Source organism: Monodelphis domestica, chromosome 2 (genome assembly GCF_027887165.1).
Source record: "Monodelphis domestica isolate mMonDom1 chromosome 2, mMonDom1.pri, whole genome shotgun sequence".
NCBI lineage: Eukaryota > Metazoa > Chordata > Mammalia > Didelphimorphia > Didelphidae > Monodelphis > Monodelphis domestica.
In genome coordinates this window covers 271648808-271664069 of record NC_077228.1, presented here as the reverse complement: position 1 = coordinate 271664069, position 15262 = coordinate 271648808, and the positions used below count along the sequence as shown (strand labels likewise).

At 39.9% G+C, this 15262-nt stretch overlaps 1 protein-coding gene across 2 annotated transcripts; it reads left to right on the top strand.

Moving 5' to 3' along the window:
* Positions 1-838: 838 nt before the first annotated feature.
* Positions 839-14061, top strand: RPS10 (ribosomal protein S10). Of its 2 annotated transcripts, XM_007483702.3 has the most exons (7): positions 839-974; positions 1872-1951; positions 5823-5972; positions 7577-7748; positions 9027-9104; positions 13309-13364; positions 13974-14061. In XM_007483702.3, the coding sequence occupies exons 3-7, from the start codon at positions 5823-5825 to the stop codon at positions 14013-14015; spliced, it is 498 nt and encodes a 165-aa protein (XP_007483764.1). In that variant the 5' UTR covers positions 839-974; positions 1872-1951; the 3' UTR covers positions 14016-14061. The 2 variants fall into 2 exon arrangements, with proteins under 2 accessions (XP_007483764.1, XP_007483763.1); XM_007483701.3 differs by lacking the exons at positions 839-974; positions 1872-1951 and adding an exon at positions 4127-4284.
* Positions 14062-15262: the final 1201 nt, after the last annotated feature.

Sequence of the window (15262 nt, the reverse complement as noted above, 5' to 3'; positions counted from 1 at the left end):
CACTTGAGAATACTGGATGTGCCCAGGCTGATATGCATGGGAGCAGGGGACACAATTGGAGAAGCAGGCACCCAAAGGCAGTGGTTGGACATTTTTGAAAACTTCAATGTCTTGCCTTCTACCCCAACCTGACTGACCACAGGCCCAACTATTATCATTCTAGGCTAATAAGAGAATAAATTGCATAAATTAATAGATTTGAAATGAAATTTCCAAACCCAAACTTGACATTATATAGTCTGCAGCAGAATTTTTTTTCTTCCTTCCTTCCCTTCCTTTCTTCCTTTTTCCTTCTTTCCTTTTTCCCCTTCTCCCTCCCTCCCTCTCTTTCTTTCTCCTTCCCTTCCTTCCTTTCCTTTCTCTCTCTCTCTCTCTCTCTTTCTCTTTCTGTGATTAAGTGACTTGTCCTGAGTCACATAGCTCTCAATTTTCTTTTCTAATTTTTCTTCTAAGTCTCTTAGTATTTGTTTTTTGGTCCATTTTTGAACTTCTAAGTGTTCATTTTGAGCCTAATACACTTTTATGTTTCTTTTTGAGAGTTAATCCCATCTCAGCATTGTTATTTTCTTGTGATCTTGCATTTTGGTCTTCCCTTTTGCTGAAACAGATTGGTTTTTTGGTTTGTTTGTTTTTTTTTTTGTTTTGTTTTGTCTTTTCCTTGTTTTGGGGATTTTTTCATAATCTTGCTTATATGTTTAAGCTCGGTTCCACTTCTGGAGTGGAAGGAGCACTGTCCCTGGGCTCCCCCTAGATGCCACATGCAGTGGATTTAAGCTGGATTCCACTCCTAAACTGCCATCTTCCCTGTGTTCCTTCTCCTGAGGATTCCCCCAGGTGTGCTTGTTCCAGTCTGCTTCTGGGGCTGCTGACTGCACTGCTCTCACCTCTTACCTCATCAAGACAGGTCCTTCTTGCTCTCCCTCTCCTGCTTCACTCTGGCTTCTGTTGGTTGTCTCTCCAAAATTTGTTTTAAGGTATCTTTTTTCTTTCATGGCTGTTTGGAGGTGGATTTGGGCAAGCTCATAACTTTTCTTATTCTGCCATCTTGGCTGTCAGAAATAGAAATCTTTAAAGGCTTCCCTAACATGGTCATCTCTTCCCTTTAGTACTTCAGTGTTGTTGTTGATCCTACATTTTCAAAGAGGACCGCTGCCATCATGGGGAGATGTCTTGACTTTCATGTGAATTGGATTTAAGTGAGGCAGAGCTACACAAAATTATCAATCAGCCTCACTCTTCCAGAGTCACCTGAATCCAGGGGCAGGACAAAAATTAAGATGACTGGCAAATGGTCTATGATATAGTGGATGACCTTGGCATCTTTGATGTCTGACCAAACACTAAGTGTCTCCATAGGGCCTGCTTCAGCCACCTTCGTGACAGTTGGAACAAACTGTTTTCATTCACCCATTCCATGCTTGGGGCAGACATTCCCCTAACTCACTGACAGGTTTGAGACCTGCTGGTTATCTTCAACCTGATTTAGACCATCTTTGGAGATGGTTTTACCAGAGTGGGACACTGAACATGCTCAGCAGACTGAATTAGAAAGATATATACTAGGACAAAGAACAGTTCCATATACATTCTTGCCCTGGGTAAGTAAGGGGTGACAATGACAATATCATATCTATATTTTGCATTTAGAAAACAAAAAAAAATCTATATTGAGGGTCTCTACTCTCTTTTGCTGAAGCTTCTTGTTTATGATGTTATGTTATTTTTTTCTTTCCTTTTTCTCTGGCTGCTATTTGAAAAGGGTGATTTTATCTTAGATTTTTTTCCCTTTCTATGTTTTGGAGGAGAATTCTGGGAGATATTCTCAACTGCTTCCAAGATCCCCCAACTGACCTAGACTTTTTTTTTTTCAGAGTTCTCTTGCTTTTTCTGCCTAGCCAAAATTCTTAAAGTACCCCATCAAAAAAAAGGTTCAGCGGGACTTTGGAAAAAGGTATTTTTATAGCTTAATGTCTTAAATGTATTCATTATAATCTGCAGCTTCCATTTCTGTTCCTAGCATTCTCTGTTGAGTACTTGTCTTTTCTTCCTTTCTCCTATATACCATTGCTGCCTGACTATGTGTGTGATTTGTCAATCAAACAAGTATTTATTTTAAATTATATGCCAGGTGCTAGGCTAAGTCCTGGGGACATAAAGAAAGTAAAGAACAATTCTAGTGGAAACCATATACCAATAACTGTACATACAAGATATATACAATGTAGATGAAGGCAATTTGAAAAGGGAAGACATTATTTAGTAGTCCAACTATGTCATTCCCCAATCCAGTAAGCTCCAGTGGTTTCCCGTCACTTTCAGGATAAAATAAGGTGTCAACAGTAGATAAAACTCTGAGCTTGGAATCAAGAAGATTCATCTTTATGAGTTTGAATCTAGCCTCAGACACTTAGTAGCTTTATAAAGGGCCACTTAATTCTATTTGTTTCAGCTTCCTCATTTGTAAATTAAGGTAGAGAAGGAAAAGGAAACCACTCTGGTATTTCTGCCAAGAAAACCCCAAATAGTCACATAGGGTCAGATATGAACTAACTGAAAAATAACATTATGTTTAGTATTCAAAGCCTTTCATAACCCAATCCTTTCCTACCTTTGTGGTCTTCTCATACCTTACTCTCTGCCAAGAACTCTGTTCCAGTGACCCTGGATTCCTAGATGTCCCAGGAACAATACCCTCCATCTCTCCTGCTCCAGGTATTTTCTTTGGCTATCCCAGAAGCCTGTGAAATGCTCTGCCTACTGACTTCTCTGACTTTCTTTAAATCTCAACTAAAATCCTCCTTTTACAGGAAGCCCTTCCCAATCCCTCTCAATTCCAGTGTTTTCCCTCTGTTAAATTATTTCCAACTAATACTATAAGTAGCTTGCTTTGTTTGCATATGGTCTTCCCCTTTAGATAGTAATCTCCTTGAGGGCAGAAATTATATAGTAGGTCCTTAGTAAGTTAGTTGATTAACTAATTACTTGGAGGTTTAAGAAAGGCCTCCTGGAAAAGGCAGGATTTGAATTGAATCTTAAAGGAAGCCAGGAAGACAAAGAAATAGAGGTGAATGGGTGGAGGTAAGGAGCTAGCTACTTAGTAACTAAGCAAAGGCATTTTCTGAGATGGCATGGCCTTACTCTTTCCATTGATCTGGTGAATTTGATTCACTCCAAGCTTAAAGGGTCTCACTCTTTAGAACATAGTCGGAATGGGATATATCCCTTTATCTCACTGACATTTTACCTGCGTCTTACAAAATGCAAATTCTCCAAAGTTCTGAAGAGGCATACCCTTACATTTTACAGATCAGGATTATGAAATCTAGTTAAGAAACTTAGGTAGTGGATACTAGTGCTGGAATTTGAACCCAGATTCTTTCTCCAAATCCAAGTCTATTTCTGCTTTCATCACACTGCCTCCACTTAAAAGGTTGTAAATCTGCCAAGGCATACTAATGCTAAGGCCAAAGAATCCCAAAAGACTTAGAATGTGTGAAAAGAAACCTAGGGGTCAGCTAGGTAACAAAGTGGATAAAGTCAGGCCAGGAGTGAGGAAGACCTGGGTTCAAATCTGCTCTCAGACACTTCCTAGCTGGGTGACTGGGCAAGTCAATCCTGATTGCTTAGCCCTTGCCTCTATTCTTTTAGTATTGATACTAAGACAGAAATGAAATGAAGGAAGGAAAGAGAGAGGGAGGGAGGAAGGCTCATCTTTTGAGTTCAAATCCAACCTCTGAAAAATGAAATGGAAAAGGAAAAGGTAAAATACTTATCATCTTTGCCGAGAAAACTCCAAATGGGGTCACAAAGAACTGGAAATGACTGAAAAATATATATGCCCAGTTAAGCAAAACAAGTTCCCATATAGGTCATGCCAGAAATGTAGATCTCATTCTGTGTATTTAGTCTCCTACCTCTATGGTAGGAGACAGAGAACATCATTCATCCCTTGTCTTTTGGAATCTTGGCTTGCATCAATAATCAAATTGCATTGATTAGAGTGGGTATCCCACAGAAGAGAGGGCTGGTGACCCGGGTGCATTTTTCAGAGTGCATGCGCGCTTCATCTAAAAGAAATTATTCACAGAAGGCCATCAAAGGGTGCCCCTAAGATTCCCTGCGAGCTTTTGGACAGGCACTGGCAAAGACACCCAAGACCTTCCTGACCCTGACGTCATTGGCAGGGTCCTTCACTTAGCCCGGAAGAGGCACCGCACCGCGCATGCTCTTTCCTTTCTAGCCCGGGCTCCTTCTAGAGCAGCAGCTGCCGCCACCGCCGCCAAGGTTAGTCAGGAATGGGCCCCCTTTTTCCATCCGCCATGCATCGGACCCATCCCACCGCAGAGACCCGTGGCCTCACCCGGATTTGGGCCTGAGGGCTTTCCCGGCCCTGCGAGTGTCCTTATTTCTATGTAACAAGAAAGGTGGCTTCCCTGGCTTCGGGATGGAAGCCAGCCCGGAAGGAGGGTGTGAGGCGCGGGCTGCTCCGGCCCCAGGCCTCGGCTCGCAGTTGCCACCCCCCAAAACCTAAGGGTGTTAGGATTGTGCGTTAAGCTATACTTTAATTCTCCGAGGAAGTGTGCATGTACTTAGTCCCGACCCCAGAGCTTCCCCGTGCTGCCTTGGAGTGGGGCCTGGGATGGGGCAGGGCGCTGGAGAGGCTAAGGTTCTTTGGTTTGGGGTTGGCAGGCTGGGAATTGGATTAAAGATCATAAGAACATAGCCCGAGAACTAGAAAGGACTGCGAGAGTCATCCACGCGCTCTTTAACTTTATACGGGATGGAATTTAGTCTAGAGAGGTTGAGACGAAGTGACCTAAGTAGAAACAGCTGGATTTTGAACCCGATTCCTTCGAAGTGTGCTTCCTCAATAACTGTTTACATGGCATAGATGTATTCTTTACTCAAATAGGTGTACAGTTTCTGAATATTTAAGACCCCCCCCAAACCATCCTATTTATATTCAGACTAAAATGGTGAGGGGTATCTGGTCTTCCCTTGGTATGATTATGGGGTTCACTGCTGAAAGGAGAATTTAGAACCAATTTCCTTAGTTTACAAATTGGAAGACAGGTTAAAAATCACAACTAGGTGACACAGACAGGGTTTGCTTCCAGATGTTCTGGCACCAAACCCAGAGCTCATGTTGTTTTTCTGTGTTAACTTGATTGCTGTTTTTCTAACTTCTGTTTGGGATTGGATAAGTACTATAAAGAAAGACAGAAGTTGAATTAACTAGGTGGATCAGTGGATAGGGAGCCAGACCTTGGAGACAGGATGTTCTGGGTTCAAATATGACCTCAGATACTTATAAGGTGGGTGATCCTAAGCCAGTCACTTAACCCCAGTTACCTAGCCCTTACTGCTCTTCTGCCTTGGAACAGATGCCAAGATTCTAAGAAGGTATGGATTTGGGCTTTTTGTTTTGTTTTTAAAGACAAAAAGGCCAGATGGAAGCTAGTACAAATGGAAAGAAATGTAGTGGTTCTCCAGAATGGTATTTCTGCCTTCAGTTTTTCTTTTGGGTTGTTTTTTTTTTCCACTTACAGTTTTTGCATGGTATTTACAGCTAGTCTATATCTCTCGGCCAGAGGTCCTGTCTCCAGACACTTTATTCAGTAAATAGATTAGTTGACACCAGGAATAAACTACATTGAGTCTGAAATCTAGCTACTCTAAAGATGTGTATTTTTAAATTGAGAACCTTTTTGAAAACATTCTTAGACTATTTGGGTGACAAAATTGTATAGAAATGTTATTTCTTGAAGCATCCAATAATTGACTATCTTCCTCAAACTCACTATTGTTATTTGATATTTCAGATGTTGATGCCCAAGAAGAACCGAATTGCTATCTATGAACTCCTTTTTAAGGAGGGAGTAATGGTAGCCAAGAAAGATGTCCACATGCCAAAGCACCCTGAGTTGGCAGACAAGAATGTACCCAATCTCCATGTCATGAAGGCCATGCAGGTACTAAAGGACAGTGGGAAGATGGTAGGGAATGACATGATTTAAACATTTTGTCCAAAAAAAAATTCTTCGTTGATTTTAGGACTTTTTGAGGTAAGCCTTAAAAAAAGTTAAGCTGCCCATTGGAGAGTAATAATAGTTATAGCTAACAGTTATGTGCCAGACACTGTGTTAAGTGCATTATAATTGTTTCATTTGATTCTTACAACAACCTTGGGAGATAGATGCTATCGTTATCCTCATTTTACAAATGAAGAAACTGGGACAAATAGGTTAAATGATTTGCACAGGGTCACACAACTGGGAAGTGTCTCAGCTTGAGGTTTGATTTGAACTCAAATTTTCTGAATTCTAAGCCTATAATAGCTTTTTTTTTTTTAACCCTTACCTTCTGTCTTGGAGTCAATACTGTATATTGGCTCCAAGGCAGAAGAGTGGTAAGGGCTAGGCAATGGGGGTCAAGTGACTTGCCCAGGGTCACACAACTGGGAAGTGTCTGAGGTCATGTTTGAACCTAGGACCTCCCGTCTCTCAACACTGGGCTACCCAGCTGGCCCCCCCCCTTTTTTTTGATTAATCTAGCTAGCATGCCTAGCTCCAAAGTATCCTCTGTTCAGATCGAAGATAATTTTCCTAAAAACAGATCTGCTCTTGTTACCTCTCCTCCCCCTCCCTCCTCAGTAAACCCTCTACACTCCTATTACATCTTTGGTCCATATAAAAATCCATTATTTGGCTTTTTAAGCCCTTAATCTGATCCCTTATCTTTTCAGTGTCCTTAAACTTAATTCTCCACATATTCTTATGATCCAGGAACACTAGCCTACGCCCAATCTCCCAACATCATTCCTTTTCACTGGCTTACCTACCTGCCTTCCAGTTACATTATGTTTATCTTACATATGCATAGTTTGTTTCTGCCCCATTACTTACCATTTGAGTTCCTGTAGGGCTGGAACCAAATGTTTGCCTATACTGATTTCCTTAGTTAACATAGTACTTGGTTCATAGAAAATATTCAATGAGTGTCAACTGTAGATCAACTTATTTAAAATATCAAAATGTTCTAAATCTGACTCAGCCACTAATTAGTTAATGTTACTTCAAGTCACTTAGTGCCTCAATTTTCTCCTTTGTGAAATATAGTACTAGGCATCAAATGATTTTCAGGTGGTGCTGATCCTTGCATGATCCTCATTTTTCTCCTTTGTAACCATTTCTAATTTCAAGGAAGTTGAGTTTCTTCTAGTGATCCTTAGAGAAATTTTAGTTAATTTCAATATGAAGTATTGGCTTTCAAATGGTTTGTAGATTCATTATTTTAACTGAAAACCATTATTTTTGGCTGGGCATTAGACTTAATATTTGAAGTTCTGGCTTTGGAATCACATCTCTACACTTAATTATGTTGTGGTCCTAAACAATCTAAAGTTGAACTTCTGAGTTTCCTTTGTAATTTGGAGAAAAATACCAGCACTACTTGTCTCGGGGTTGTTTTTGCTGCATCCCCTCTTCCCCCCATTTGAAAGAGTAGATTTACTATTTCTTTCTCAGGCCATTTGATTACAAGAACCTCAAGTGATAGATTGGTTATTTTCTTTCAGTCTCTAAAGTCTCGTGGCTATGTTAAGGAGCAGTTTGCATGGAGGCATTTCTACTGGTACCTTACCAATGAGGGCATTCAGTATCTCCGGGATTACCTTCATCTTCCCCCAGAGATTGTGCCTGCCACACTTCGCAGAAGTCGTCCTGAGACAGGAAGGCCAAGGCCTAAAGGTATTATGCTTAAAAATTATGTGGTTATACCATCATGAACTTTTTTCAAGCACATACATATCAGGGCAGAAAACTCATGAGAACCAGATATTTGTTACTAGAATATTGTTTGCCTTGGGAGTAAAACAACGAAGTACACAAAATAGTTTGTCATAACAAGCTTTTAAAATCTATTTTTAAAGACTGACTCATGACATTGACCTTGCTCTCAAAACCTTTGTTGCTTCATCCTTTTTCTGCCCCATTAGTAGGAAAGGAACCCTGCTAATATAACCTGGGAGTTTTTAAAGATTTATATGCTCAAATAGTTTAGAGGTTGCTTGTTTAGGGGGGTGTTATTTATCAGACTGTCCTTTAAAACTCAAGTTTGGGTTTTTTCCCCTGTCTTTTGCTCAAAAGTTTCCTCAGTCTTCCCCCTATCATGAAGTTTTTCAACGCACAATTCCCCCCATCAACCATTTTTCTCAGTATGTTCCTATGGCCAACTGAATTTGAAATGCTGAATTGGTTCCAATTCCAAGGTTTTGATTTTGGTTTTTGGAAACATTTGATCCTATTTGAAGGGATGTGCTTAGGTAGAAAGATGAAAGAACTCTGTTTATTTCTTCCTAAAGCCCAGAAGAATATTAATTTTCCTCTGTAACATTTCATTAACATTTTTAACAATCTTGTCACACTTATTGTATGCCAAATCAACAACTGGAGAGTTTTTTCCAGTTTGTAAAGCCCCTGTAAACTTCTGTCCTACATATAGTGAAGTTTCCATTTGCTTTTGTCTCCCCCATAAATATTGTCTGTTCAGAATTCCATTGTGTGATACTGTGTCAGTATCATAGTAACTCACTCTACTACATGAAATTTCAGGATTGAGGTGATCTTAATAGAGAACTTTCCTGTATGTTCCTATGTGAGTGCTTCTAATATTAATTAATTTATTCCAACTGATGTCTCAATGAATAAATATGGGAGCAACCAGCCTAACCGAAGGAATTGTAGAAGCTTCCTAGGTTTTCTGAAACTCCATTTTTGGAGCTGTTGGTAGGATAATTTGAGAGGCTTTGGGTTGGTGTTTTTTTCTTGTGTGTAAAAAAAAGTCCCGTTTCAAAAGTTTATTTGGAATACAATTATTGCTCATTTTGTTTTAAATATACAATGTTTCATTTACCATGTATTAAAATAGTCATTCAAGGTGCTAGGAACACTGCGGCCCTCCAAAGAAAGTAGGGAATGTTTATATTCAAAATTTCCTAGTATTTACAATGTCTTTATTTTGTATAGGTCTGGAGGGTGAGCGACCTGCCCGACTTACTCGGGGTGAAGCTGACAGAGACACATACAGACGAAGTGCTGCTCCCCGTAAGTCATTTTCCTACTTTGTCAGTTTAATTGACCAAAAATTTATTAAACAGCTATTATGTATTGGGCATATAAAGAAAAAGAAAATCCTGCCCTGGAAAAGCTTGTATTCTGCTGAGGGTTGTGGAAAACACATAGGACTTGTATCCTAGTAAAACTGCAAAATATGTTGCATATTTTTGGGAGGGGACCACTTAATTGAGGATTAGGGCCTTGTAAGGAAGTATTTCTTAGCTAAGCCTTGAAAGGAGGGAGGAATTTCAACAGAAAAGAAGCCAGTGTACATTCTAGGTATGGGGAACAGCAAGTAAACCACTGACTGACTAGATGTAATGTAAGAGGGTGGTAATAACAAATAGAGAGAGAACCTATAGAGGAGTCCAAATGCTGTAAGTAGAGCAATTTGTATTTTGTCTTAGGTGCATTTTTGAGAGTCAGTGGAGCTTTTTGAACAAAGGAATGAAAAGATGAACTGTGCTTTAGGTATTTGGCAATGGTATGGAGGAGACCAGTTAGAAGGACCCTGGTGCAGGTTGTTGGGTGTCTTGGTAGAAAGAAGCGGAAGTGTTGAGCTTGTGTCAGATAGAATTGAGAAGACTTATTGTTTGGATATAGAGAATGAATCAGGGATGACTGTTTTGTGAGCCTGGGTGATTGGGAAAATGGGGGTTTAGGGTTAAGGTCTATAGAGTTTGAGATTGTCTTTGGAAAATCCATCCAGTTGAAGATGGGGGTGTCTCAAGAAAGAAATGAAAGCTGGATTGTAAATCAGCCTGCATAAAATAGATTGAAATCTTGGGAATATAAAGATCATTGTTAAGAGTAGTATAAAGAATGGAATGAACCTGGGGCTGTTTGACTGGAAAGGAGGCTGTGGATAAGGAGAAATGACTTGCCGTGGGTGAGGCTATTAGTAAATGTCTGGAGCTAGATTTGAATTTGGGTTTTCTAACCCTGTGCCCAGCTCTTTATCCCCTGCCCACAAGAGAACTGAGATGAGGTGTGGAATCCAAAGAAGAGGGAGATCAAGAAGAAAGGCCTTTTTTGATGAGAGGGTGAACAGAAGAGGTGGTGTATAAGGTCTGAGGAGTTTTGGAAAAGTGTCTAGAGATTGATAGTTATGCAGGGAAAGATAGAGAGATTGCCCTTTGGTAGTGGGGACCAGTTGAAATATTAAATTAGTAGTGAGCTTAGGTGAGCTGCCCTCAAGGAAATGAGTTGTCTTCAGGAGCACTGGGCAGCTTGTAAATCAGTGGGCTGGTAATCCCTGGGTTGAAGGTTTGTAAATTTGATGTTACAGCATAATCTTTGTATTTTATATAGGATTATATCTAAGCTTCTGTAACCCATCTGTTTGAGCTCATCAAAGAACTTTTACCTTTCTACTCTCTTTCCCAGACTTTTCAGGAATTCCTCAGCTATTGATCCTGCATTGAGCTTTTTTCCTTTCCTTTCCTTTTTTTTTTAATCCATACCTTCTATCTTGGAATCATACTAAGTATCATCAGTGCCAAGGCAGAAGAGTGGTACTGGCTAGGCAATTGATTAGGGTTAAGTAACTTGCCCAAGCTCTCAAAGCTAGTCAGTTTCTGGGGCCACGTTTGAATTTAGGACCTCCCAACTCCAGGCCTGCCTCTCTTATCTATTAAACTACTTCACTCCCCTCCTGCATTGAACTTTTAAGAGTTCTCCAGTCATCTTAAATGCCATTGTCTAAGTCACTCTGTGCCCTGGAGATAAAAAGATAAAAGATGAAGAAAAGACCTTTTTTTTTTTCTTTTTATAAACCCTTACCTTCTGTCTTGAAATCAATACTGTATGTTAGTTCCAAGACAGAAGAGTGTAAGCAAAGACCTCCCCAGGGTCACACAGCTAGGAAGTGTCAGATCAGATTTGACCCTGACTCTCATCCACTGAGCCACTCAGCTGCCTCTGGGGAGGGGAGGAGGGGGAGGGAAGAACAATCTAATAGGGAGGGCAGCACATCAATATGGTTTGTGTGAAAATGCCAAGCTAACTTGGCATTTCAAAGAATGATTTTTACATTTATTTATTGCGTTTTAAGCCGTAAAACTTCATTCTGCTCATGGCAATTCAAAATAGGCAGTAGGCCAGATTTGGCCTTTTGCTGACTGGATTTATATCATAGCAAGTAGCTGCTGTGTTAGAAGGACAGGTTTGTCAAACATGACTTTGCTCATCTCTGTCCCCTTGTTTAAAAAACAAAACTTGGAGAAAGCAGTTTCATCGAAGAGGTGGAGTGATTATGTTCCTAGGCCTTTGAAAATGCAAAGGTAGAAGAAAACAAGCCTTAACCTGTTACACTGGAAATTAGTTCAGTTTGGCTGGAAGATGGTATGGGTGGGAGGAGATGGGGGGTGGTATGAGAAAAAAATTGCAAAGGTTGTTTGGATGTGGGAAGCAGTCCTTGAATATTCAAGCAGAGAAAGGCAATTTGTAGTTGCTGAGGGGATTTGCTGAATCTATAGGAAGGTAAAAAACCTGTAAGGAGATCAAAGCAATCTGAAGGATATAGAGCTGGAATCCAGGTGTGACCTACTTTAATTAGATGGAAAAGTGATTCTGGTCCTTGAGATGGATTAGATAACCAAGAGCAGAAAGGAAGGCATGGAATAGTAATCCAGGCCAGTTTCAATGGAGGCCTAAAGTAAGGCAGGGAGAGTAAAAAAGAGCAAATTGGAAAAGATGACAGCAAACAACAAATACTACTGGGGCTGGTGGCAGGAGGAGATTGAGGGAGATAAATATAATATGAAGGAGCAGGGAATGGTCAGTAGTATCTCAAAGAGTGGGTCAGATGGGAACTAAAATAACATTGTGGAGTTTTTCACATCTAAAAACTCTGGATTCACTAGTGGTAGAAACTTTGTACCACCTGTGCCTGTGTGTTTTTTTCCAAGTCTCCTTTAACATCGCCATCCCTTACCTTTTCCGCTGGGGCCTACCTTAATACTTCACCGAAAAGGTGATATAAGGCTCCTCCCTTGTTCAGACATCTTCCCCTACTGTCTCCTTTATTCCTATTTCACATAAAGATGTGGCCCTTCTTGCCTGAGCAAGCCCCTTGATAGGCAGCTTTTGGTCTAATACCTATCCCAAATTCTCTGGCAAATTGTCCCTCCTAATATCCCCGTAGTCTCCTTTCTATCTTCATCTCCCTATGGTACTAGATCCTTTCTTACTTTTTACAGATGGGTCCATGTTTCTCCTATTCTTAAAAAACATTCCCCACTAGCTATCTCCTGTGTTTTTTGCCTTAATGGCCCCTTCATGTTCCTCATTCTTAATAACTAAAATTTCTGAGCCCTTTGTTGTTCCTCCTCCTGAATAGTCTTTTCTAGTTGTATGTTTTGTGATACTCTTTGCTAAATCTTCTTCCAGGTCATTGTTTACTTTCACAACATCTCTTAAATCCAGCCTTCACTCCAATAGCCACAATTTTAATTCAGTCCCTAATCTTCCCTTTCTTGGACTTTTTGTAATAGTCTTCTAATTGGTCTCCCAGCTACCTCCCCATTTTAGTCCATCTGCCATTTAACTGATTTTCTAAACTGACCATTACAAGCATACTCAGTAAATTCTAGTACCTCTCTGGTATTGGTATATATAGATATATAGGTATATATAGATAAAATCTGTTTGGCACCTAATCTTTACAACTGGACCCCTTTCTTTCTAGGCTTTGTTCTATACTTTATTCCAGTTAACACTATGAGATCTAGATAATCTGGCCTCCTTAATAGCCTTCACACACAAAATGTTTTCTCCCATCTCTCTTGTCTTTGCACTGGTGGTTCTTATGCTTAGACAGTTCTCCCTCATTGCCTCTTTCCCCCAACTTCTTTCCGAGCTTAGCTCAGATCCCACCTTCTATATGAGCCCTTTCCCTGAACTCCCAGAAGCTTCCCCAAAGTCAATTGTGGGCATGCCCATGTTTGTTTCACCTTCTCTAACAATTTGAGCTTCTTGAGGTTTGGGACTCTTTGCCTTTGTATGCTCTGAGCACAGTGCCCAGGCATATATAGTAAGTGTATAATAAATGATGTATGCAGGTGTGTTAATAAATTCAAATACTGTTTGTTTTTTCCTCCTCCCCCCACCCGCCAATTTCCTTTTTGGGGACAGTGGTCTTCATCTTGAAACTATAACTTACTTTATCAACTAACATTGCTGCTTTTTCTAGCTGGTGCTGACAAGAAGGCTGAGGCTGGGGCTGGATCAGCAACAGAATTCCAATTTGTAAGTAATTTCATTTTGGATTTTGATGTATAGGTAAAGAGCCTGATATAGATTTTAGAGACTTTGTACTAAGCCTCTATGCTTTTGCTGAAGATCTGAAATAATTACTTTAGTATGTCTAAAGCAGCAAGAGTTTGCTGGAAGTAGTCCTTCCATATCTCCAGGGTTAGGGTGCAATGCTCCCTTGATCTGGAAAATCCAAAAAATTTTTCAGCCTTCCCTTTGTACCAGAGAAGTCTGAAATTTTTCTTTTATGAGGTGTTTATAGTACTTTACTATAAATCTTGGGTTAAGTATGTATTTCTGAGTTTCTAAACTTTTTCTGTTGTCTTCAGCTTCTGAAAAAAAAGCCCATTTAATTTCTTATGCTGATACCCACACATGCTATATATTGAAACCACAATGGGGAAAGTCATAATGTGGAAGGAATCACTTCGTATACCACTTGGTCCTTCTCAGTGAAGTTCTTTCAATATTTCTTTGAGGGAAAAGCAAATTTAAATGATAATGATGAGGTTCAACAAAACCCACAGGAGAAATTTCTTGGAAGAGGAGTAAGCTAGAGGTGAAATTATGGGACATAAATGTACCTTTCCTTTTCTCTTACAGAGAGGTGGATTTGGACGTGGACGTGGTCAACCTCCTCAATAAGAATTGTGAAGATGTGTTTTATTGAATAAAATTTGAGAAAAAAGTATTACTTGTGCCTGGTTTTGTTAACATTTTTCATGTCTTTGTGACTGTTCCTTCCCAGGAAAGAGATTGATTCATGTATCAATATTTAAACCGAAAGGCTACCATTCTTTTCATCTGTCATTTCTTTTTTTTAAAAAACATTATTTGGTCATTTCCATACATGATTCACTGGAAACAAAGATCATTTTCTTTTCCTCCCCTCCCCCCCACCTTTCCCTCTCCCATAGCCGACGCACGATTCCACTGGTTATCACATGTGTTTTTGATTCGAACCCATTTCCATGTTGTTGGAATTTGCATTATAGTGTTCATTTAGAGTCTCTCCTCAGTCTTATCCCCTCCAACCCTGAAAGCAGTTGCTTTTCATCGGTGTTTTTACTCCCACAGTTTTATCCTCTGCTTGTGGGTAGTATTTCCCTATACTAGTTAGTAGTAGTAGTAGTAGTAGTAGTAGTAGTAGTAGTAGTAGTAGTAGTAGTAGTAGTAGTAGTAGTAGTAGTAGTAGTAGTAGAAGTAGAAGTAGTAGAAGTAGAAGATCCCTGCAGATTGTTCAGGGACATTGCATTGATACTAATGGAGAAGTCCATAAGTCTTTTTGTCCATTATCTCTTTGGGGTACAGACCGAGCAGTGCTATGGCTGGATCAAAGGGCAGACATTCTTTTATCGCCCTTTGGGCATAGTTCCAAATTGCCCTCCAGAATGGTTGGATCAATTCACAACTCCACCAGCAATGAATTAATGTCCCTACTTTGCCACATCCCCTCCAGCATTCATTACTTTCCTTTGCTGTCATGTTAGCCAATCTGCTAGGTGTGAGGTGATACCTCAGAGTTGTTTTGATTTGCATCTCTCTGATTATAAGAGATATAGAGCACTTTTTCATGTGCTTTTAATAGTTTTGATTTCTTTGGCTGCGAACTGCCTGTTCATGTCCCTTGCCCATTTGTCAATTGGAGAATGGCTTGATTTTTTGTACAATTGATTTAGTTCTTTATAAATTTGAGTAATTAAACCTTTGTCAGAGGTTTTTATGAAGATTGTTTCCCAATTTGTTGCTACCCTTCTGATTTTGGTTACATTGGTTTTGTTTGCACAAAAACTTTTTAATTTGATGTAATCCAGATTATTTTGCATTTTGTAACTCTAATGCTTGCTTGGTTTTGAAGTTTTTCCCTTCCCAAAGGTCTGACATGTATACTA

Coding starts and splice junctions, on each gene's coding strand:
- RPS10 (XM_007483702.3), top strand. CDS start 5,823: ATGTTGATGCCCAAGAAGAACCGAATTGCTATCTATGAACTCCTTTTT. Junction 5,973..7,576: donor ATGTCATGAAGGCCATGCAG/GTACTAAAGGAC, acceptor ATTTTCTTTCAG/TCTCTAAAGTCTCGTGGCTA. Junction 13,365..13,973: donor CAGCAACAGAATTCCAATTT/GTAAGTAATTTC, acceptor TTTCTCTTACAG/AGAGGTGGATTTGGACGTGG.